General features: G+C 39.0%; 1 protein-coding gene across 1 annotated transcript in view; it reads left to right on the top strand.

Moving 5' to 3' along the window:
- The first annotated feature begins 3369 nt into the window (after nucleotides 1-3369).
- Nucleotides 3370-24725, top strand: part of ETNK1 (ethanolamine kinase 1) — a 59466-nt gene continuing 38110 nt past the window's right edge. The window contains exons 1-2 of the mRNA XM_035028075.1: nucleotides 3370-3757; nucleotides 19770-20029. Of these exons, the coding sequence (XP_034883966.1) occupies nucleotides 3602-3757; nucleotides 19770-20029 (416 nt within the window). The 5' untranslated portion in view covers nucleotides 3370-3601. The remainder of the gene's footprint in view (nucleotides 3758-19769; nucleotides 20030-24725) is intronic.

Genomic DNA, 24725 nt, shown 5'->3' with positions numbered 1-24725 from the left:
TATTTATGTATTTATTTTAGAGAGAGAGAGAATGGGTGCTCTTATGTTTGCATGAGCTGCGGCAGAGAGAGAGGGAGAAGGAGAGGAGCAGACTCCCCACTGAGTGTGGAGCCTGCCACAGGGTTCAATCCTGCACCCCCAAAATCATGACCTGAACCTAAATCAAGGGTCAGATACTCAACCGGCTGAGCCACCCAGGCACCCCTCTTATATAAAGTTTTGTTTATAACATTAACATTTTTAATCTTCCAGAATTAATTTTTTAAAAAGATTTTATTTATTTGACAGAGAGAGACACAGAAAGAGAGGGAACACAAGCAGGGGGAGTGGGAGAGGGAGAAGCAGGCTTCCCGCTGAGCAGGGAGCCTGATGTGGGGCTCGATCCCAGGACCCTGGGATCATGACCTGAGCCAAAGGCAGACGCTTAACGACTGAGCCACCAGGCGCCCCCAGAATTAATTTTTATACATAATCTGGAGGGATAAGTTTCCCCCCATCTGAATGGCAATTATTCTAGTAATATTTATTGACTAGCCCATCTTTTCCTAACTTTTAATGCCACTTCATATATGTGTAGGTCTTTTTCTGGAAACTTTATTAGGTACTACTGGTCTATTTGCCATTCCTAAACTGTTACATAATAAATTCTAGTAGAAGGGGTTCTCCCAACTTATTCTGCAACCCTCCTTCCACCACAAATTATAGCAGGTTTTCTTGGACCTTAAGTTTTGGTATGAGTTTTAATGTCATTTTAACACATTCTGTGAAAAACCCTGTTGAGATTTTAATTATTAATACATTATAGTTATTGATTAGTTCAGTGAAAACAGATCTTTGTATGTATGTTTTCTTGTTTATGAAAAGATTTGTCCATTAATATAATTTTATCCATTAAGGCCTTGCACATCTTTTGTTAGTTTTATTCTTAGGTACCTAATAGTTTTTTTTTTTTTTTTTCCTGTTAATGGATGCTTCCTTAAAATTACAAACTTGTGCAGTTCTCAAAATAATTTTTCTTAAGATTTAATTTTTAAGTAATCTCTACACCTTACAAGGGGGTCAAACTTACAACCCCGAGATCAAGAGTCACATGCTCTACTGACTCAGTCAGCCAGGTGCCCCTCAAAATAATTTTTTAATAATTTGCTATTATAATTCAAAATATATTTCTAAAATTCCTGAAATGTCAACTTTTAGTATAAAATACATACAAATTGTACAAAAATACAAGAGATACCCTCTGAAATGTGAAAGTATTAGTATATTATTTCTCTCAAAATTGGAAGGAATGTGTAATGTTTTTTATAGTACATGATTTAAAAAAAAAAAAAAAAGCCAAAGTCTAGAAAATGTTGATTCAAGTCCCTTGCTGTATTTTAACACTATATTTTGTTTTTCTTCTTTTAAAAAAATTTTTATTTATTTTATTTTATGTTTTTAAAGGTTGTATTTATTTGAGAGACAGAGTGAGAGAGAGGGAGCATGAGCAGAGAGAGGGGCAGAGGGAGAGGGAGAAGCTGACTCCTTGCTGAGTAGGGAGCCCAACTGGGGGCCGGATCCTAGGACCCTGAGATCATAACCTGAGCTGAAGGTAGACACTTAACCAACTGAGTCACCCAGGTACCCTAAAATTTATTTATTTATTTTAGAGAAAGAGAAAATCAAGAGTTGGACACTTAACCAACTGAGCCACCTAGTCACCCCTCTTGTTCTTTTTAGTTTATGAGTTTACATTTATTTATTTATTTATTTATTTCCCACATGTGGTGGGAAGGAAGGGGAGAGGGAGAGAATTTCAAGCAGGCTCCCCCTCCGGGGCTTGATCTCACCACTCTGAGTTCATAACCTTAGCCAAAATCAAGAGTTGGACACTTAACCAACCAATTAATTTAAAAAAATTAATTCTGGAATATTAAAAACGTTAATGTTATTTATTTATTTCCCACAGGAAGGAGGGAGAGAATTTCAAGCAGGCTCCCCCTCGGGGGCTGGATCTCAGCACTCTGAGTTCATAACCTTAGCCAAAATCAAGAGATGGACACTTAACCAACTGAGCCACCCAGTCACCCCTCTTGTTCTTTTTAGTTTATGAGTTACCCTTATTGATAGTGAGCTATTTATTTTGATTTACAAAACTAAGTAGGTTCATTCTGAACAATCAGAATGTAAACTTATGTTAAGGAGGTAATTAAGCACTTGAATGTTAATTAAGTTGAATCCAGGTAGTGATTTAATTTACCACTAATAAACATATTCACTGTTCTAAGCATTTCAGGGAAGACAGATTAATAAGTCACATCTTACACCATTTTCCTAAATCATAAAGAAAATTAGGAGGTCCCAGTAAATTACTTCTGGATTATCCAGTTTCCAATATTACCTTAACAGGGGAAACAGCTACCATAAAACTTGGAAGCTAAAAGTTTTTAAGGTAGCTATTTTAAGGTCCATGCAGGAATACCCTGAAATAGGCATGGAGCCACTGTAGTGCTGAGTCTCAAAACTATTTTTCTTTCCTTCTCTTTCATCTTCATCCTAGGCTACAACCTGTTTTTCCTGGCTCTCAGTAATTCTCAGTACGGGGCGCCTGGGTGGCTCAGTCTTTAGGCGTCTGCCTTTCGCTCGGGTGGTGATCCCACGGTCCCAGGATCGAGCCCTGCATCGGGCTCCAGCCCCGCATCCGGCTCCCTGCTCAGCGGGAAGCCTGCTTCTCCCTCTCCCACTCCCCCTGCTTGTGTTCCCTCTCTTGCTGTGTCTCTCTCGGCGAAATAAATAGAATCTTAAAAAAAAAAAAAATTCTCAGTATGGTCAAACATTTGGCCTTAAAAATAAATCTTGAAGTCCTGTCGTTGTCTTACACAAATATCTCAAGTTTGCCCCAAATACCATGATCTCGGTATACAGTCGATGGAATTTAGTTGCCCAACCAACTGTGCGGTCAACAGTCCAGAGCAGCTCCGCGACCAGGGCGATCCAGTTAATCCCCCTTGCCCATACTCAGGCCAAATTCAGAGACTTTTCCGGGGGTTATTTCAGGGCATGCCCCTCGCTTCCCTGAAAAACTCAGCCATAACTCAAACCCAGCCCCCCAAACGCTCCTGATCAGCTGACTAAAGCTTCACAGCCTTTCGGGTCTTGTCAGAGATCAGGCTCACGCCTGAGGACGAGCCTGCGTTTTCGGACTAGCAGCAAGCCGGGCCGAGGGTTTTATGACCGAAAAGCCGAGCTCACAGCAACGGGCCCATTGTGCTTGAGGTTAGAAAGTCGTCTTCAGCCTCTGACGCAGACGGAGGCCCCGCCCTGCGCATGACGCCAGCGTCAGGCCAGTCCCGGCATGCTCCGCGGTCGCTGGCGGTGGAGCGCAGACGAGCGGAATTTTTCCTCTGAACATCCGCTGCTCAGTTCAGCTGCTGTCCAGACCCGGGTCGGCTAAAGTGCCGCGTCCAGCCATTCTCCTACCGCTCGCCCGTCAGTTTGAGCGCCCCTAGCCCTCCTGCGAGGGCGCCCCGGGACGGAAGGATCCACCAGCCTGTCGGCGCCCGCCGTTCTCGTGGTCGCCGTCGCCGTCGTCGTGGTGGTAGTCTCTGCCGTCGCCTGGGCCATGGCCAATTACATCCACGTTCCGCACGGCTCCCCGGAGGTGCCCAAGTTGGACGTCACGGTTCAGGATCAGGAGGAGCAGCGCTGCCGGGAGGGGGCCCTCAGCCTCCTGCAACACCTGCGGCCGCACTGGGACCCTCAGGAGGTGACCCTGCAGGTAACGCCCACATCTCAGCACGGGGTCTCTCACAGCTCAGACTGGGCCTTAAGGCGGGGGGGGGGAGGAGGGGGAGGGGTGTTTCTCCCAACCTCTTCAGTTCCCTGATGATCGGGGAGAACCAACGGGAACGTCTTGTTCCTCAGTCCTTTGGGAAGTGACCGTGTGTTTCCTCCATAAAACCTACGAAGGTCACTCCCCCTTTCTTCACAATTGCTTATTGAGGTTGTCCTTAGGGCAAATTTTCTTTCTGGAAGCAGCTACGTAAGTGACGCACCCATTCACACCCGGAAAATTCCTGTTGATGGTTGCCCCTCCTCCCACTCCCCAGGCCCTTCTAACTGCAAAAGGAACCTTTTCCATTCCCCTTGCAAGGGGTCCTCTTCAGTCGTCCCTAGGTACCCTCTTTCCTTCCACAGATGATGCGGTGATTAATCCTTCTGATCTTTTCCTTTCCCTTCCCGCCCCTCCCCCTCCGCGGCGGTTTACTCCCATTGATGTCTCACCCTGCGTTTTATCTTCTCAAATCCTCGGATTGGCGAGTACTCGATTTCAAAGTAATAACCATGGTCATGCATTACTCGATTGGTTTCTTAGGTAGCACTACACATATTTTATTTGAATCGATATTTCTGAATTTTTTTAGTCGTATTAGTAAAATTAACCGTATTTGATGTTAGATCGATCAGTGTGCCATTGTATTCATAGAACAAAAATTGGGAGAAAAAAATCCTTAGGGATCTAGGTGTTTTCTAAAAACTTATTTCTAATAAGTTATGATTTAGTATGACATTTATTTTGAGTATTTTAACTTTTAGAGGTTCAGGATATACGACAGTGAACCTCCATTTTCCTTGCATACACAAAATAGTTAATAATTTTGAAGGCTGAGATATTGGGTTTGTTTCAAATCTGAGCAATAATGTAAGAAGTAGCTAAATTATCTGCTTTATTTTATTGACTAATTTATTCAGCAGTGTTATTGACTTAACAGTATCTCAGATTCTAAAGTAGTCACCTATACAAAGATGAATAAAACATGAATGGTGCTCTAGGGCTCAGAATAGTTCCTGACACTTGAGCTTTCGGAAGTGTTAGTTTCAGTTCTTGCTGCCTAGAAGAGTTTTGAGCATATTGAAAGGAGCCATATGTTTTGGGATAGAAAATTGTTAGACAAAAATTTTGGAATTTTAAGGGAGTGTTAGCTAACTAAACAGGACATAGTCAATCCAGAATGATTTTCATGTGTAATTTAAAAAAATTAGTATGCTAAGAAAGTTAAATTAATTGAAACTTCCAGAATCAAAACTTCCAAATTGAAACTGTGAACTTCTTTAGTTTATTATTCATTATCTCTTATTACAGAAGAGTTTTATATTTATTAAAATGATTTATATTCTGGTCGTCAATTATAAACTAAACAGGTATTAATTAAAGGCAGTGCTGCTTCCTGGGAAACTTTGGTATTGGCAGACTATGCTACTTTTTAAGTAGAGACTTTAAAATTTGAAGCTTTGAAAACTGGTGTTTCCACTGATGATGTATTTGTCTGTAGAACAGTAATAATAGCTATGCTTAGGTACCAATGTGCCAGGTTGTGAGTTAGGTCATGTATATATTTTATCATTTCATTCTACAAATAACTGTATTAGGTAGATACTTTTTTTTTTTTTTAAGGTGAAACTCAGTGAAATAAAGCCAAGGTGTAGGTAAAAAAAAGGGACAAATGTGGTTACATCAAACTTTTTGATTGTCAGAAAGTACTTGGGATTGAATCTTACCTTTTATCTGTGCAGCAACTTTTTTTTTATTATTATGTTATGTTAATCCCCATACATTACATCATTAGTTTTAGATGTAGTGTTCCATGATTCATTGTTTGTGTATAACACCCAGTGCTCCGTGCAGTATGTGCCCTCTTTAATACCCATCACTAGGCTAACCCATCCCTCCACCCCCCTCCCCTCTAGAACCCTCAGTTTGTTTCTCAGAGTCCATAGTCTCTCATGGTTCGTCTCCCCCTCCGATTTGCCCCCCTTCATTCTTCCCCTCCTATGCAGCAACTTTTGACTTTAAGGCCTTTGGACTCCTAATCCAAACTAATTACTTATTTGTCAGCGAAGGTAAATACTACCACTTATTTTGCTGTAAGGATGATTATGAGTTAGAAATATAATCCTTCCCTGTGCAAACAATGCTTTTGATCCAGAAGCTGAGACAGCTGTTACTCTGAATTGGTGGTCATTCATTGGTGGTTTCTCACCTTGAGAAAATCTGACTCCCATATTCTGTCATTCCAAACTCTTCTTTATGATGCTTCATGGTTTCTTTAGTAAATCTCAATGGGAATATTTCTTTTGAGATTTGCTTTTATTTCCTTTGAAGTATAAAGAAAACAGTCATACTTAGCACTTCAGAAGGGGAAGTATGTATCATATATTCAACAGATTAATACTAGTATGTAGCCCATTTTTTTCAAAGAAATTTTTTTCTAAAATTTTTATGTAATTAAAATATGCTTCTAATATACCTTAGAAGCTTAGTCCAGTAATACTTATCCGGCTACTACGTCTGAGCTGAACTATTTGGAACATACTGGTAAATCCAGAAGCAAGCAAAAAAGACTTTGATGCAGTCAAAATGATACAGGGCCCAGTCTTTACTCAAAACTTACAGACACATGGAATGCTATATCTCTTTTTACATGGGATTTTAACAAGTTAATTTTTTGGTTTTCCTATTCACACAAGATTGAAAAAATAAAGTATAAAAGGGGTGGTAAGCTTTTTGGAGTGTACCCTACTTAGAGTAGGCAGAGTAGATCAGAAACAACTACTGTACCAGTCACAGTGCTTTTTATTTCATAATATTTTATTGAAATTCCAGTCTAATAGGGAAGATAAAACAATCACAACATAGTGTTTTTGGAATGAAAATTCATATTCATGTGCAAAGACTACAGAAGAACATTTAAAAAGCATACTGGTTTTCTTTCTGCTGTACTACAAGTTTGTCATGTTTTTGGATGCATAGTTTTGATATTTATTTTTTAAGCATACATATACTATCTTGGAAACCAGTATTTGTGTTTGGTTGTGTAGCTACATAGCAGTTTTCATATCCCCTTCCTTCTCTTTACGTAGCTATGTTGGAGATAGTCACTAAAATATCCTATTAAAAAACCTATAATCCCTCTTATTTTAATATTGATATTTGATATTTCATATTTGATAATATTTATTTTTTTAAAAAAGATTTCATTTATTTATTTGACAGAGAGCGAGCACACACACACACAAGCAGGGGGAGAGGGAGAAGTAGGCTCCCCGAGGAGCAGGGAGCCCAGTGCGGGGCTTGATCCCAGGACCCTGAGATCATGACCAGAGCCGAAGGCAGAGGTTCAACCAACTGAGCCACCCAGGCGCCCCTTTAATAATATTTTATTTTATTTTTTAACGATTTTATTTATTTGACAGAGAGAACACAGTGAGAGGGAACACAAGCAGGGGGAGTGGGAGAGGGAGAAGCAGGCTTCCCGCAGAGCAGGGAGCCCGATGTGGGGCTTGATCCCAGGTCCCCGGGATCATGACCTGAGCCGGAGGCAGACGCTTAATGACTCAGCCACCCAGGCGCTCCTATTGTTTTATTTTTATTTTTTAAGATTTTATTTATTTGTCAGAGAGCACATAAGCAGAGGGAGGTAGAAGGAGAAGCAGGCTACCGGCCGAGCAGGGAACCTGATGCGGGACTTGATCGCAGGACCCCGGGATCATGACCTGAGCCGAAGGCAGATGCTTAACCTACTGAGCCACCCAGGCGTCCCACCTTTAATAATATTTTAAATGAAGAATCAAAACCAAAATATATATAGTTCTATTAAACTATGTCTCCTTTAGTGTTCTAACTTAATAATCCCCCCCGTTTTTTTAAAGTATAGTGGACACAAATTTGTTACCTTAGTTTCAGGTGGGGTTTATTTATTTTTTTCTGTTTTTAAAAAGATGAGTTTGGGGGTGCCTGGGTGGCTCAGTAGGTTGAGCATCTGACTCTTAATTTCAGCTTGGGTCATGATTTCCGGCTCCAGGCTACACTTGGTGTGGAGTCTGCTTGAGATATTCTTTCTCCCTCTCCCTCTGCAGGCCCTCTCCCCCCCCCCCCCCCCCCCGGCTTGTGCCACAGTCTCTCAAATCAATAAATAAATCTTAAAAAAAAAACAGAGTTTGTTCTTTAAGTGATAGAAGTCTCTAAAAAGTCTTAGGTAGATTTAAGTAATGTATTAAGTGTGCCAGAAGGACATGATATTTATAGGAATCTTGAATCCTGTAGATAAATCTAAGAGGTCATAGTTTTTTATTCAACATAACTTTTAATATCAGCACTTAGGTCCAGTTTTCCATTTCTTATTCCTCCTCTTTTTGATTTCAGTGTTTTATAATAATAAAGTATTTGGTGGGTGGTAGGCCCTAAGACTTTGTTGAATATAGCTAAGAGAGATGTATGATGTTTGATAAACTCCTATCAGAGATGTATATATATACATATATATAAATATATATTTTTAAGTAGTCTCTATACCCAACGTGGGGCTTGAACTCATGACTTTGACAGCAAGAGTTGACACTCTACCAACAGCTAGGCTCCCCAAAGATGTAATAAGCTCCCATGTCTTTTATTAAGATGTGACTAAAAGGTGGCTCAGTTGTTAACCGTCTGCCTTCGGCTCAGGTCATGATCCCAGCGTCCTGGGATCAAGCCCAACATCGGGCTCCCTGCTCTGTGGGAAGCCTGCTTCTCCCTCTCCCACTCCTCTTGCTTGTGTTCCTGCTCTTGCTATCTCTCTCTCTGTTAAATAAATAAAATCTTCAAAAAAAAGATGTGACTAAGAAGTCAGAAGCCTCATATGCTAGTTCCTTTTCAGGTATTGATGGCTGTGTGACTTGGACTAAACAAACAACTTGACCTCTCTTTGGGGCCTCAGCATAATGTGGTGGAAAGAGGATGGCTTTTGAATCCTGATACCAGCTATTTGTAATCTTTGGCAAGTTTTAAATCTCTGAAATGAGATTAGTATCTACTTTGGAAAATAGAAGACTAGCAGAAAATAATAGAATTTTACTACTCTAATATTACTCTCATATTGCTTTACTACTAATAGTAATTTTACTACCAGCACCAATTTTTACTACTTTACTACTAATAGTAGAATATCCTGAGAAATGAAATACATAAAAGTTATGCATAGTATGTTTTAATACTACGTGCCTCCAACTCTTCCCCTTCCATCTCCCTCAGCAACCCCCCCATTTGTAAGTGGAATAATTGATCTGAAACAATTGTAATTTCCTAAAATTCAGTAATTCTGACATATATATGTGTGTGTGTGTGTATATATATATATTTTAAAAGATTTATTTATTTATTTTAGAGAGGGAGAGCAAGAGCGTGGGCAGGTGAGGAGGGGGCAGAGGAGAGGGAGAGAGAGAGAGAAGCCGACTCCCGATGAGCAAGGAGCCCAGTGCAGGGCTCAACGTCACACCCTGAGACCATGACCTGCGCCAAAATCAAGAGCCTGATACTTAACCGACTGAGCCACCCCGGTGCCCCCTGGTATATATTTTTTATAGCAGGCATGATGCTAATTTTAAGCAGCATTCTTTGGTACGATTAACTGTAACAGAAGGTAGGCATGGGAAAATATAGGAGGGGAGGCTTCATTGAGGAGGGGATACCTGAACTGAGCTTTGAAGGAAAGATATGGTCAGATGGAATGGGGAAGCATTTCTGGGCATGAAAGCTACTTTCACAAAGCTATGCTATGAGGGAAAAGAAACACAGCTAGACCATGAGTATTTTGGGCAGAATGGAGTGTGAACAGAAGAGAAGTGGGACTGAGTTTTGAGAAAGGGAGTTGTTAGATGTGAAGGTTTTGTGCAGGAGGTGGTACTTTATTATCTAGGATATAATGGGAAGCCAGTTAATATTTTTAAGCAGGTGAGTTATATTGTGTATTATTTAGAGCAGTGGCAGGCTGTATTGAAGGCAGCAGTAGTTGAATGAGATGTTTTGAATTGGGGAATAGTGATCGCTTAGGACATTGGTTTTGAAACTGGTGGTTACCCCACACTAATTGGATGTTAAATCAGTGTACTGGGTTGAAACCACTACAGTTTAAAAAGATGAGTTAAAAGTGATAGGATAGATCAGAGAGGCTTGCAGATAATAAGGTAAGGACTGCTTGGTGAAGCTTGTTTTAGTTTCATATGAAAGTATGTACTAAATTAGATGATAAATGTGTATTTTTGTCTGAGTATCACATAAAAAATGTTTGAGAAAGACTTAACCTAGGAGAGACTGTTAATGTTAGTTCACACAAGAGGTGCTGTCACCCAAATTAGGACAGTGGCCTGGGAGATGAAAATAAAGCACGGATTTGACATTTCAGAAAATAAATATGCAGGAGTTAATGGCTTGCAGGTGAGGGAAAAGAGAAGTTTAAAGGTTTTGTTTTTTTTTTTCCTGTGGGTGACAAAGATGGGGAAGTAATGGTAGACCTATATTTAAGGAATCAGGTTATTTCTCATGATTTTGTCTTCTCAGGAGTTGCTCTTTGATATAACAGATGGGCCATAAATACATTTTTATCACCCTTTTAAAAATCGTGAGATACAACAAAGAAACAGGAAAATGCATGAAACATAAATTTTTTTGTAGAACAAATACTGTGTAACCCAAACCCTGGGAAAGAAAATATCAGCAACCCAGAATATCACCGTTTTTCCTTCCTGGTCCTAATCTCTCCCTCCCTCTAGTGGTTGTCACAATAGCAGTTTTTTTTTTTTTTTAAACAGACTATTTTGAATTAGTCATTTTTTTGCAAGTCTATTATGAGAAAATAATATATTAAGTGTATGAATTTCCTTTTACAAGGGACATGAACATGAAATAATGTAGTTTTACTAAAAAGATATATCGATATTGAAACTTTGACTAGGAAGAAAAACCATTTACTATCCATATTTTATTTAAAAAATCAACTATCTTTTATTCTACTTCTTTCATACATATCATACCATATGTACAATTTTGTATTCCTTTTTTTCATGCTGCCTTTCTTTCACTTTCCCATGTTGGTATGTTATTGACTTTAATGTTTGATAGCTATAAACATAGTATTTGGTCATGTTAAACATCGTATGAGCTAATTATTAAAATGAAGTTTAAAAAATTCTGAAGAGTATAAAGTAGAAAATTAGAAAGGTTCATATGCTATCTAAGCCTGTTGACTTTGTTTAAAAAACATAAATAACATATGCTCTTAATAAAATACTTAAAACAGATACAAGGCTGTAAGATGAAAAGTAAAAAGCTTAACTCCCTCAACTTCCAAGTCATTCATTCTCCCCACAGTAATTAGGTGAGTGGTTTTTGAACTTCTTTTTTTTTTTTAAAGATTTTATTTATTTATCTGAGACAGAGAGAATGAGAGAGAGAGAGAGCACATGGGGTGGGGGTCAGAGGGAGAAGCAGGCTCCCTGCCGAGCAGGGAGCCCGATGCGGGACTCGATCCAGGGACTCCAGGTTCATGACCTGAGCCGAAAGCAGTCGCTTAACCAACTGAGCCACCCAGGCGCCCCAGTTGTTGAACTTCTAAAAAATTAGCAGATTATGGATTTGTTAGGGCACATATCTACCTTTGTTAATAAATATCAGTAAATAGGGTGCCTGGGTGGCTCAGTTGGTTAAGCGACTGCCTTCAGCTCAGGTTATGATCCTGGGGTCCTGGGATCGAGTCCCACATTGGGTTCCCCCTGCTCTCTGGGGAGCTTACTTCTCCCTCTGCCTCTGCCTGCCACTCCCCCTGCTGTGCTCTCTCTCTCTGTCAAATAAATAAAATCTTAAAAAAATAAGTATCAGTAAATATAAATATATTCCTTTTGTATACACAACAATGCATTCTGTATGTTGCATTTTAAAATAATAGATCTTAGACATCCTTCTGTGTCATAAGTATATGTAGTCTGCCCCATATTTTTTTTTTTAAGATTTTATTTATTTGGAGAGAGAGAGAGAGAGCATGAATGGGGAGGAGGGGTAGAGGGAGAGGGAGAAGCAGACTCCCCACTGAGTAGGAAGCCCCACGTGGGGCTCCATCCCAGGACCCTGAGAACATGACCTGAGCTGAAGGCGGACGCTTAACCGACTGAGCCACCCAGGCAGCCCTACCCACATATTTTTTTTAGCATTTATTTATTTGAGAGAGAGAGCGAGCGTGCGTGTGCAGCATATGCATGCTTGCACAAGTGGGGGAGGGCAGAGGGAGAGGGAGAATCTCAAGTAGACTCCCTGCTGGGCATGGAGCCTGAGATCATGACCTGAGTGGAAACCAAGAGTTGGAGGCTCAACTGCCTGAGCTGGGTGCCCCGCCCATATTTTTTAAGCAACATTGTTTTTATTTTTATTTATTTTATTTTTATTTTTTGCATATTAAAAACAAAATTGTGTGAACTGCTTTTATGTGTATATTTTGGATAACTTTTCTAAATATGTTCTCAGAGTAAATTTTTTTTTTAAATTTATTTAAGTAATCTCTACACCTGATGTGGGGCTTGAACTCACAGTCCTGAGATCAAGAGTCACATGCTCCTCTGACTGAACCTTCCAGGCACCCCTAAACCTTATTAGTGGAATTAAAAGGTTAAAAACTGTGTGCCAGTTAGGGTTGTTCAGAGAAACAGAACTTCATATATATGCTGTCTGGGCTTTATTTCAAAGAATTGGCTCATACCAATTGTTGAGGCTAAGTCTGAATTGTAGGGCAGGATAATAGTAGAAACTTAGGCTGGAGTTGATGCTGTAGTCTTTTTTTTTTTTAATATTTTATTTATTTATTTGACAGAGAGAGAGAGTGAGAGCACAAGCCGGGAGATGGAGGGAGAGGGAGAAGCAGGCTCCCTGCTCAGCCTCAGAACATGGGACTCCATCTCAGGACCCTGGGATCATGACCTGAGCTGAAGGCAGCCGCTTCACCAGCTGAGCCACTCAGGCGCCCCAATGCTGTAGTCTTTTTTGTTGTTGTTGTTTTTTGAAGATTTATTTATTTGAGAGAGAGAGAGTGCTCATGTGTGCGTACAAGTTAGGGGAGGGGCAGATGGAGAGAATCTTCAAGCAGACTCCCTGCTGAGTGTAGAGTCCCAATGCGAGGCTCAGCCTCACCACCCATGAGACTGTGACCTGAGCTAAAACCAAGAGTCAGATGCTTAATCGACTGAACCACCCAGACGCCCGATGCTGTAGTCTTAAGGCAGAATTTCTTCAGGGACACTTAAAACTTGTTTTACTTTTACATTCCTTAAAGATTGGATGAGGCCCACCCATGTAACTGATTGTAGATGTTAAGTGCTTCTACAAAATACTTCACAGCTGCATCTAAATTAGTGTTTGATTGAGTAACTGGGTATTATAGCCGATCCAAGTTGACACATCAGGCTGTTTCTCACTTTAATATTGCTAAATTGTCATGAAAGTTGTGTTAATATATACTCCTCAACACAGTGTTGGAGAGTACGTTTTCCTTATACCTGTCCAATCCCTGATACCAAATTTAAACATTTCTGCCAGTGGGATACATGAAAATGGTATTGTTTATTATATTCCTTTTAATTTTGTTATTTTGGAAGATGATGGAATCCAGTGGTTTCTTCTACAAAATAGTTAACTGATACGTATTAATTTCCACCTTTCTAGGCTTTTTAGTTTGTTTAGTAATCATCTTAATTGAAGCTTGTCTTTACTATTTTATTGGCCAGAGAGAGTTTATTCATTTAAATTCAGTAATTATCATCCTAGACCATAAATACATGTCAAAACAGGTTCCCTGCTTGGTATCTTAAGTCATCCTTAGGACTAAAGAAATTTCATAGTGGCTAAATAAATTTTAATATTTTTATCATCTCAGGGTTTGTAGTTGCAGGACAGTGCCACGTACTGAAAGAAGGTATTGGATTAATGTTTTGGGGGGGGGGCGCTTTAGCTTCTAAGGTGTCATTAAAGCTATAAACTCTTTTTGCCCACCAGGTATTCTGTATTGCTGTAAATAGCATCTGTGGCAGGTTTGGGCAATTCTGTAAGTTCCTTATTGATATGGTCAATAAGTCCACACTGAAGGGTAAATTTATGTGTCTTCTGTTTTACAGTAGTACATAAGGGAGGCAATTCCTATAAAACATAATCTGTTCAGTAGTACATTCTGGCAGAGGAGACAAAACCACCTCATATAATATCTGTTCCAGCACTCTAATTTGCATCCAAACTTTCCCATCAACAGTAGCCTCCCCATATCTCCAGTTTTAACTGTTGCTCCTTTTAGAGTCTCTGACATAGGTGTTAGATTCAATGCATCGGGCTTCCATATCAAGAAATCTCAAAAAAGTTTCTTCTCTCCAACTCTAGGCCATTTTACCCACGTATTTGCATTGGTCTTGGGTCCCTGGCTCCTGAGGGTCAAGATCCTACCTTCAGTCATTTTTCATCTTGATTAATTCCCACATTGGTGGCACATTCTTAATATCATCTTTGTATTCTCTTCATGTTCTGGTTTTTTAAGGTCTCCCAAACTAGAGTAAATAGAGTGGATTTGTTAGGGGCCCTTCAATGCTGGGAGACTGGTGGCAGTTCCTGTCAGTCAGTCTCTGATAAATCTCTGATAATAATGTTAAAAACTTTTGCTTCAGCCTCATCAATATCTGTTTTATTTATCTGCTTTTTCAGTAACCACTAAAAACTTCCATTCAATTGGGGCAAGTAGATTTGCCATCTCCTTTATCTTTTCCACTTGCTAGTGAACCATTCTAATTTTCTTGGTATTATTCCTAAGACTCATGATGGTGAGCTTGAGACAGCAAATCTGATCCAATATTCTGAATAGTTTCTTGTGTTGGTAATAGTAAAGTTACAGGGGGACTCATGTAGTAGGAGTAATCTTTATCACACAGTATTCACCATGACCTGGGGCTGGGACATATTAAATGGTTGAATTATCTTGGTCACTATAAAGCAAGTCTAGTGTGGCCTGCATGTATAGCATATCAGCTACTTCACTTTGCATGCAAAGGACAGGACAGTTCCCCTCCTCAGGATAAACAAACTTTCTAGCCACTTTCATTCATTGTACCAGGCTAACACTCTTGTTTGGGTTAGTCACTGCCATTAAGGACTGTCAGTAGTGAGCTGTGGGTCCTGCATTAATGCAAACATGTCATGATCTTCAAACCATAGACTGCTTCTTAACCATTCTTATGGGCCATATTAATACAGGTTTTTTAGGGAGCTAGCTTGAGCCACTAAATGAGACAACTTTTACGCTATATCCCCTGGTTTTAGTAGTTTCCTGATTTTTTTTTTTTTCTCCTTGCCACCTGAATCATTTTGGTAAGCAGCTGTAAATCTACTGTTCAGCATGATTTTTCTCTTTTGTGTTGGTTTTGAGGTTAGCAGCTTGATAATGCATTGGATCAGTTGGAATCTGGGTCTGTGTAACATCACAGTTCACCCTAAAAGTGTCTTTAGCTTTCTGTTCTAGGTACTATGCTAACAATAGCCAGGAATTGTGCATTTAGCCAGTTTCTCATTTTGCATTTTATTGTGGATTCAGTGACTAAACTCCTGGGATTAGATCTGTCATTGCTAGGTTTCATTTACTTTTACAAACTCCTGTAACAGATGGCAACATGTCTGCTGTTTAATACTGCAGGTAATTTGGTAGATACCTAGCATTAGGGTTTTATCATCCTCTAACCCCTTCTTTATTTTTTTCCCCAAATAATGCTTTAGCAATATTACAGTGAGTCTAGGATCATGCTAGTGAACTTGAGGGTGGGTCTGATAACAGATTAAGAGTCATGATACCACTTTTTTAACCTGTTCTGCCATTGTGTAACTTTGGATAAGGAAGGGAACTTATCTAGGCCATAGTGTTCTCATTCTACAAATTGATCATTTCCAGGGTATTTTATAATCAGTCTGTGCATAAGCAAACATTTATTGGATATGTCTATGTTCTAGGCTGTTGTTTCTCAACCCTTTTAATAATTACTCTCTAAACAGAAAGCTTAAATTAATTAAAAATTTTATTGATTTCTACCTAACAGAAATTATGTACCAAAGAATAGGATTTTGTACGGTTGAGTTTTGATGGTCCACAAACTATTGTAATACCTAAGATTTTTTTTTGCTCCTTTGGTGGTGATATCTGTATGCATGTAATGCATGTAATAGGCTAAGAAATTTCATTTCATTTCATATATATATATATGTATCCTTTGACTTAGGATGTTGTTACATCCTAATATCCATTGTAAGTCAAAATATCCTAAATCGAAAATGCATTTTACACATATAACCTACTGCACATCATTAGCTTAGTCTAGCCTATCTTAAGTATGCCAAGACCACTGATACTTGCTTACAGTTGGGCAAAGTCATCTAACACAAAGCGTATTTTATAATAAAGTGTTGAATATTTTACATAATTTATTGAATATTGTACTGTAAGTGAAAAACAGAATGGTTGTATGGGTACAGAGTGGTTCTAAGTGTATCGGTTGTTTACTCTCATGATGGTATGGTTTGCTTGAGAGCTGCAGCTGTTGCTGCCTATCATCAAGAGAGAGGATCATACTGCATAGTGCCAGCCCTAAATTCATACTCATAGTATGGTTTCTACTGAATATGTATCGCTTTTACACCATTGGAAAGTTGGAAAATTGTAAGTCAGACCATCGTAAGCTGGGGACCATCTTTATATCTTTATTTATATCTGTATCTCCTCAAAATACTAAGGTAGAAGGCGCCTGCCTGGGTGGCTCATTCGGTTAAGTGTCTGCCTTTGACTCAGGTCATGATCCCAGGGTTCTGGGATTGAGTCCCAAATCAGGCTCCCCGCTTGGTGGGGAGTCTGCTTCTCCCTCTGTCCCTCCCCCCACTCATGTGCATGTGTGCGTGCACGCTCGCTCTCTCAGAAATAAAATCTTTAAAAAAAATTAAAAAAAAATACTAAGGTAGAAATTAGAAGGACCTGTATATTTCTTTTCAGTTTTTTTTTTTTTTAAGATTTTATTTATTTGACGGAGAGAGACATAGCGAGAGAGGGAACACAAGCAGGGGGAGTGGGAGAGGAAGAAGCAGGCTTCCTGTGGAGCAGGGAGCCCAATGCGGGGCTCCATCCCAGGACCCTGGGATCATGACCTGAGCCAAAGGCAGATACTTAATGACTGAGCCACCCAGGCGCCCCTCTTTTCAGTTTGAAAAACCATAAAGCTTTGGGGAATTTTCTCTAAGATTACCATGAGTTGAAGGTAATGAGAAGATTCCATGAAAGTACATTCTTCCTGATCTGAATATTACATTAACTCTTTTTAATAAAAATCTATTTTTTATTATAAGCACACATCATCAAGCATAGAACCTGATGAATTGCTATGGGTGTTGGTATGTGATATAGTTTTATAGTTCTTGGTATAGGATTATAAGCACACATCATCAAGCATAGAACCTGATGAATTGCTATGGGTGTTGGTATGTGATATAGTTTTATAGTTCTTGGTATAGGATTCTGACTTTGTTCTTTAAAATTGCCTTGACTGTTCTTGACTTTTTAAATTGTCATATAAATTGCAGACTTAGCTTTTCAATTTTTACAGAAGAAACTGGGTGAGAGTTTCATACTTTGTGGAATCTATAGATATTTGAGAAGTAAAATCATATAATAATATTGTCTTAAAATCCATAAACAAGGTATATCCCATTTATTTAGTCCTTTTATTTCTCTCAAACTTTTTTTTTAAAGTAAACTCTTCCCCCAATGGGGGGGCTTGAACTCATGGCCCCAAGATCAAGAGTTGCATGCCCTGGGATGCCTGGGTGGCTCAGTTGGTTAAGTGTCTGCCTTAGGCTCAGGTTATGATCCCAGGGGCCTGGGATCAAGTCCCGCATTGGGCTCCCTGCTCAGCGGGGAGTCTGCTTCTCCCTCTCCTGCTCCCCCTGCTTGTGCTCTCTGTCTCTCTCTCTCTGACAAATAAATAAATAAAATCTTAAAAAAAAAAAAAAAAAAGTTGCATGCCCTACAGGCTGAGCCAGCCAGGTAACCCTTCTCTTAAACTTTTGAAGTTTTCAGTGTGTGATCTTGCATGTTTCATTTGATTTTTTCCCCCCTAGGAATTTGATTTTTTTTGATATTATTATAAAAGGTATCACTTAAAAAAAATGGATTGTTGGTATACAGAAATTCAATTGATCTATATTGAATTTTTCAAACATTAATTCTAATGTTTAATGTGTATGCTTTTTGCTTTTCTATCTGCAAATAATGATAGTTTTGTTTTTCCCTTTCCTATTCTTTTATTTATTATTATTATTTTTTTTAATTTTAATTTTTATTATTTTTGCCTTCCTGCACTGGCCAGGACGTCCAGCACAATGTTGAAATAGGTGATAGTGGGCACCCTTATCTTGTTCCCAATCTCAGGGAGAACACTTTCAATAGTTTATTATGAGGTATGATGTTATGTGTAGGTTTTCTTTGTTTTTTTAAATTTTTTTAATTGTTTGACAGAGAGAGCACAAGCAGGGGGAACGGCAGGCAGTCGGAGAGGGAGAAGCAGGCTTCCCACCAAGTAGGGAGCCTGATGCGGGGCTCGATCCCAGGACCCTGGGATCATGACCTGGGCCGAAGGCAGACGCTTAACTGAGCCACCCAGGTGCCCCATAGGTTTTCTTTGGATACTCTGTCAGATTAAGGAAGGTTCTGCTTTTAAACTTACGTATGTATGTATTTTCAAGTGATCTTTACACCCAGTGTAGGGCTCGAACTCACAACCCTGAGATGAAGAGTCGCACGCTCTATGGACTGAGCCAGCTAGGGGCTCCAAGGAAGTTTTCATTTTATTCTTAGTTTGCAGATGTTTTCATCATACATGAGTATTAAATTTTATCATGTGCTTTTTTTTTTTTTTAAGATTTTGTTTATTTATTTGACAGAGACACAGTGAGAGAGAGGTAACACAAGCAGGGGGAGTGGGAGAGGGAGAAGCAGGGTTCCCGCTGAGCAGAGAGCCCGATGTGGGGCTCGATCCCAGGACTCTGGGACCATGACCTGAGCTGAAGGCAGATGCTTAACGACTGAGCCACTCAGACGCCCCAAAAGTTGCAAATTTTGAGTGGATTTGAACTAATACTGCTAATCATCTGTTTGCTTTTTAAATGTACCATTTGTGCTCAGATATAAAAAAGAACTTGAAATTCTTGACTTAAGCTCTTGAAAAGTCCCAAAAGTCCCTTTTAGAAAATATTGTAGAAATCTCTACTTAACCTCTCACTTCCTCTAAATAAGGTTGTGCTTTTTTTAGCCATAGCATTCAAGTTTGAATTCTAACTTGAATGCTTTAAACAATTTCTAATGCATGTTGTGTTAAGAAACCTTTAAAATTAACATTTAAAATTAATTTTTATAAGTTGGATATTTACCATAATGTGTAACTTATGGTAGCCTTATATTTGTATATTACACTTGGGAACATTATTAAAGACCTTTTATATGTTATATGTCATTGCTGGAGGAGGGCACTGTTTCTGTCTTCAGAGACAGTTTATTAGACATAGGAGAGATTGTGTGTGTGTATACACACACATTTGCAATGATTGCAGGACAAGCATACTTTGAGATATAATAGGTATCAAACATTGTGTGGAATTACTGGAGATTGAATAACACTTCTGGATCAAGAAAGACATAATGTTATAGGAATTATAGCATTCCTTTTTGTTTAAGTCTGGAATTAAAATTATAGACATGTTAGGCAAAATTGTATTTAAAAGTTTTTTTATGTTAAAAAGTAGATATTTTCTTTTAATTAGTATTTAATTATTTTAAGCTGTCTGCTGTTTCATTCGTTAAATGTATGTAATCGCTTTTTTCCCTCATTTTTTCTTTCCTTTTTTTTTTTTTTTTTTTTGGCAGCTTTTCACAGATGGAATCACAAATAAACTTATTGGCTGTTATGTGAGTAATACAATGGAGGATGTAGTCCTGGTGCGAATTTATGGCAATAAGACTGAGTTGTTAGTTGATCGAGATGAGGAAGTGAAGAGTTTCCGAGTGTTGCAGGCTCATGGCTGTGCACCGCAACTCTACTGTACCTTCAATAATGGACTGTGCTATGAATTTATACAGGGAGAAGCATTGGATCCAAAGCATGTCTGCAACCCTGCTATTTTCAGGTACATTTCTTTTTTTAATAATTTTTCTTTTTGAAAAATAAGAGTATTAAGTGCGCTAAGGAAATTATTTTTTAAAACTGCCTTTTCTTTCTTTGAGCAACTATTTGGTTACCTTAGAAACTTTATTTAGTTAGGGTTCTGTTTTGTTTTTGCTGAAGAAAAAAATCCTTTCTGTCTGCCGTCTCATTGTTGACTCTGCAAAAAAAAGGACTATGAGATGTGGTTTTGGATTAGTCTGCTGCAGAGTATCAAAGCTTCACTTTAATTATTTATTTATTTATTTTACTTTATTTTATTTTTTAAAATTTAAATTCAATTAATTAACGTATAGTGTATTATTAGTTTCAGAGGTAGAGGTCAGTGATGCATCAGTTGTATATAACACCCAGTACTCATTACATCATATGCCCTCCTAATGCCCATCACCCAGTGACCCCATCCCCTACCCGCCTCCCCTCCAGCAACCCTGTTTGTTTCCTGTTATTAAGTTGTCTCTTGTGGTTTGTCTCCCTCTCTGATTTCGTCTTGTTTTATTTTTCCCTCCCTTCCCCTATGCTCCTCTGTTTTGTTTCTTAAATTCCACATATGAATGAGATCATATGATAATTGTCTTTCTCTGATTGGCTTTTTTTGCTTAGCATAATACCCTTTAGTTCCATCCACGTCGTTAGAAATGGCAAGATTTCATTTTTTTTTAAAGATTTTTAATTTATTTATTTGACAGAGAGAGAACACAAGCAGGGGGAGAGGCAGGCTCCCCACTGAGCAAGGAGCCTGACACGGGGCTCAATCCCAGGACCCTGAGATCATGACCTGAGCCAAAGGCAGTTGCTCAACCCACTGAGTCGCCCAGGCGTCCTTTATTTATTTATTTATTTATTTTTGATGGCTGAGTAATATTCTATTGTGTGTGTGTGTGTGTGTGTGTGTGTATATATATATATATATATATACACACACACACACACACACACCACATCTTCTTTATCCATTCATCTGTCGATGGACATCTTGGCTCTTTCCATAGCTTGGCTATTGTGGACATTGCCACTATAAACATTGGAGTGCAGAGATCCCTTCGGATCTCTACATTTGTATCTTTGGGATAAATACCAAGTAGTGCAATTGCTAGGATGTAGGGTAGCTCTATTTTTACCTTTTTGAGAAACCTCAATACTGTTTTCCAGAGTGGCTGCACCAATTTGATTCCCACCAGCAGTGTAAGAGAGTTCCTCTTTCTCTGCATCCTCGCCAACATTTGTTGTTTCCTGACTTGTTAATTTTAGCCATTCTGACTGGTGTGAAGTGGTCCCCTTAATTTTTTTAAAGTAGTGCTTGGATTACAGCATTTTACATTTTTTTTTTTAAAGATTTTATTTATTTATTTGACAGAGAGAGAGAGCGAGAGCAGGAACATAAGCAGGGAGAGAGTGGGAGAAGCAGGCTTCCCGCCGAGCAGGGAGCCCGATGCGGGTCTCAGTCCCAGGACCCTGGGATCATGACCTGAGCTGAAGGCAGAGGCTTAACCGACTGAGCCACCCAGGGGCCCCAAAGCATTATACATTTCTTATCACTAACTTTTGTAATTCAGTTGCTCATATTTTCAGAGTTTTTGCTTACTAAGATTCTTTTTTTTTTAAGATTTTATTTATTTGACAGAGCTCACAAGCAGGGGCACAGTAGGCAGAGGAAGAGGAAGAAGCAGGCTCCTGGCTGAGCAGGGAGCCCGATGCGGGCCTTGATCCCAGGACCTGGGATCATGACCTGAGCCAAAGGCAGACGCTTAACGACTGAGCACCCAGGCGCCCCTCTTTTTTAATTCTGTTAACACTGTTACTTTTTAAACTTTTTATTTAATTCGCTGTATTATGTTACTTTTTAACTTTAATTCAGTATGTTTTCTGTAAGAGTAATTTCTTGCATATGCTAGATCATTTTTCCAAAATTACTGTCTTTTACAGTTCTTTTTCTGCTCTTAAAAACTAGCGAATGAGCTTGATTTGAAAAATGCAAATTCATTCATAGTTTAAAACAGAAGTTCTCAAACATTTTGTTCTCAGGACCCCTTTAGAACTCTTAAAGGTTATTGAGGACCTAAAGAGTTTTTGTGAGTTATAGCTATCAATATTTACCATGTCAGAAATTAAAACAACTTTTTTTGAATACAAGAATATCAGGCACACATTGTTAGCTCTCAGGGTGATAATGTTATCACACCACTTCATGTAGCTTCTTGAAAACTACACCGTGTACTCATGAGAGAATGAGAGTGAAAAAGGGAAATATCATCTTATGAGAGTAGTTTTTAACTTCATAAACCTGAAAGGGTTTGAGTCTCTAGGGATCCTGGATCATATATATTTTTTTAGATTTTATTTATTTACTTGAGAGAGAGAGAGCGAGTATGTGAGTGTGAGTGCGAGCATGAGCCAGGGGGAGGGGCAGAGGGCTAGGAAGAGAGAAGCAGACTTCCCACTGAGCAGGGAGCCTGATGCAGGGGTCCATCCCAGGCTCCCAGGATCCCAGGGAGCCGAAGGCAGTTGCTTAACAGACTGAGCCACCCAGGACCCAGGTCCCCCTTCTTTTTTCTTTTTTTCTTTTTTTTAAATTTTATTTATTTATTGGAGAGAGAGCCTGGACCATATTTTAAGAGTTGCTTCATTAACACTGGTGAGAATGGAATGGCCTAGTATTTACCTATTTTAAACTGGTTTCAAATAATATTTAAAAATATTTTGGCATAGAAATCTATCTACTTAAACCCCAGTTTTTAACCAGATAGTCTTTTCCCTTATGTGAGTGTACAGTTTAGAATGTATTGAAGGATGCTAATTAACAGATAATACGTTTTTTCTTTTGTGTCACATTTTTTGTGGTCTTTAGGTTTGTGTGTGTGTGTATCAGATTTATTTATAAATCCTCAATCTTTTTTTTTTTAAATAATTTTATTTATTTGAGAGAGAGAGTGAGAGAGAGAGCCCATGAGCAGGGGCAGAGGGAGAGGGAACAGCAGACTCCCCTGCTGAGCAGGGAGCCCCACATGGGGCCCGATCCCAGGATCCTGGGATCATAACCTTAGTGGAAGGCAGATACTTAACTGACTGATACACCCAGGTGTCCCTGTAAACCCTGTCTTGTTCACCATGTTTGAGATACATCTATATAACAGGATTAAAAGTGATTAGATGCATAAATTAGGCCAAAGGAAAAGCTGGAGTTAGATTCAGATACAAAAAGTATATTCCATAAGGTTCTTAGAGAAGGGCCATATGAGCTTCCTAGTATAACTAAAGCAGGGAGAAAAATATTAGTTTTAAGAGTCAGTGTCCAAAGGATTTAAGAAGAAAGTTGCCTAAGGGTAATACCACTTTTACTGGTGTAGCAGTCTTAACTGCCTTTGTAAAACACATACTTTTATGCATTTGACGTTGATATTCCTAAACTGTCTTTAACACACCGAATTTAAACTTTCAGTTGAACAATTGGCAGTGGTTATTGCTGGTCAGAAGTTCATATTCAGATTTCTCCCTTCTATTTACTCTATAGTCTCATGATGGAAACTGAATGCCTAGAGGGCAGTTTTTTTTCCTCTTTGATTGTGAAAAGTTATGGAATCTAAAACCATGTGAAATTCTATATATGGCATTATATCTCTGTCGCTCAGGATACACAGTGGAAACCAGACTGCTTCAGATTTATGGGCTGTGTGAATTTGGCCATAGTACTTAAACATTTTGTGCCTGAGTTTCCTTATCTAAAAAATGAGAATAATAGTACCTACTTCTAGGGTTGTTGTAAGGATTAGAGTTGTTAGTATATGTAAAAAGTTTAGAACAGTGCCTGGCATATGTTAAACACTATGTAACTGTTAGGTTTTATAATTATTATAATTTTTTTTTTTTCCTCAAGACTTCTCACATTTTATCTGATTTAGGCAGATCTTCTGATAACTTGGACATTAATTAAAGTATTACAGTGTTTAGGCAAACTGTGGATATTACAAATTAGTTGACTTTATTATGCCTTTATTTTATTATTTATTTAAAGATTTTATTTTTTTGAGCCAGCAAGGGAGAGGGTGCGTGTGAGCATGAGCATGGGGAGAGGGAGAAGCAAACTCCCTACTGAGCAGGGAGTTTGATGTGGGATTCCATCCCAGGAACCTGGGATCATGACCTGAGCCGAAGGCAGACGCTTACCCCACTGAGCCACCCAGGCATCCGTTATTGTGCTTTTAGAAACATATTTTCTGAATTCTAAAATTCATAGATTTTTTTGCTCTCATGTACTATTTATTATAACATGTAGTGTAGTATTCCTTAAAGTGTACGCAAGCAGCATGTAGATGTGGCATAGCAAGTAATTATTGCCACCACTAAACCCTCCTTGTTTGTGACAGACAAAACTAACCAGTCTTGGAGCTCTTTACTTCTGAACATAGATGAGATTTCAGAGTCTTTCTCAACTAAGTGATTTTAGGTAATTACTACCCAGGAGTAGTCCCTTGTTTTGGTTTTTATTTTAACTTCCTCTAAGAGACCATTTTATATTAAAAAGTCAAGATTTTAGGGGCGCCTGGGTGGCTCAGTTGGTTAAGCATCCAGCTCTTGGTTTCAGCTCAGGTCATGATCTCATGGGTTGTGGGATCGAGCCCTGCATTGGGCTCCACATCAGTGGGGAGTCTGCTTGAAGACTT

Source organism: Mirounga leonina, unplaced genomic scaffold, assembly GCF_011800145.1.
Source record: "Mirounga leonina isolate KUSES-001 unplaced genomic scaffold, KU_Mleo_1.0 Mir_201, whole genome shotgun sequence".
Taxonomy (NCBI): domain Eukaryota; kingdom Metazoa; phylum Chordata; class Mammalia; order Carnivora; family Phocidae; genus Mirounga; species Mirounga leonina.
The sequence above is the reverse complement of the archived record's forward strand: the minus strand, read 5'-3'. Positions and strand labels throughout refer to the sequence as shown.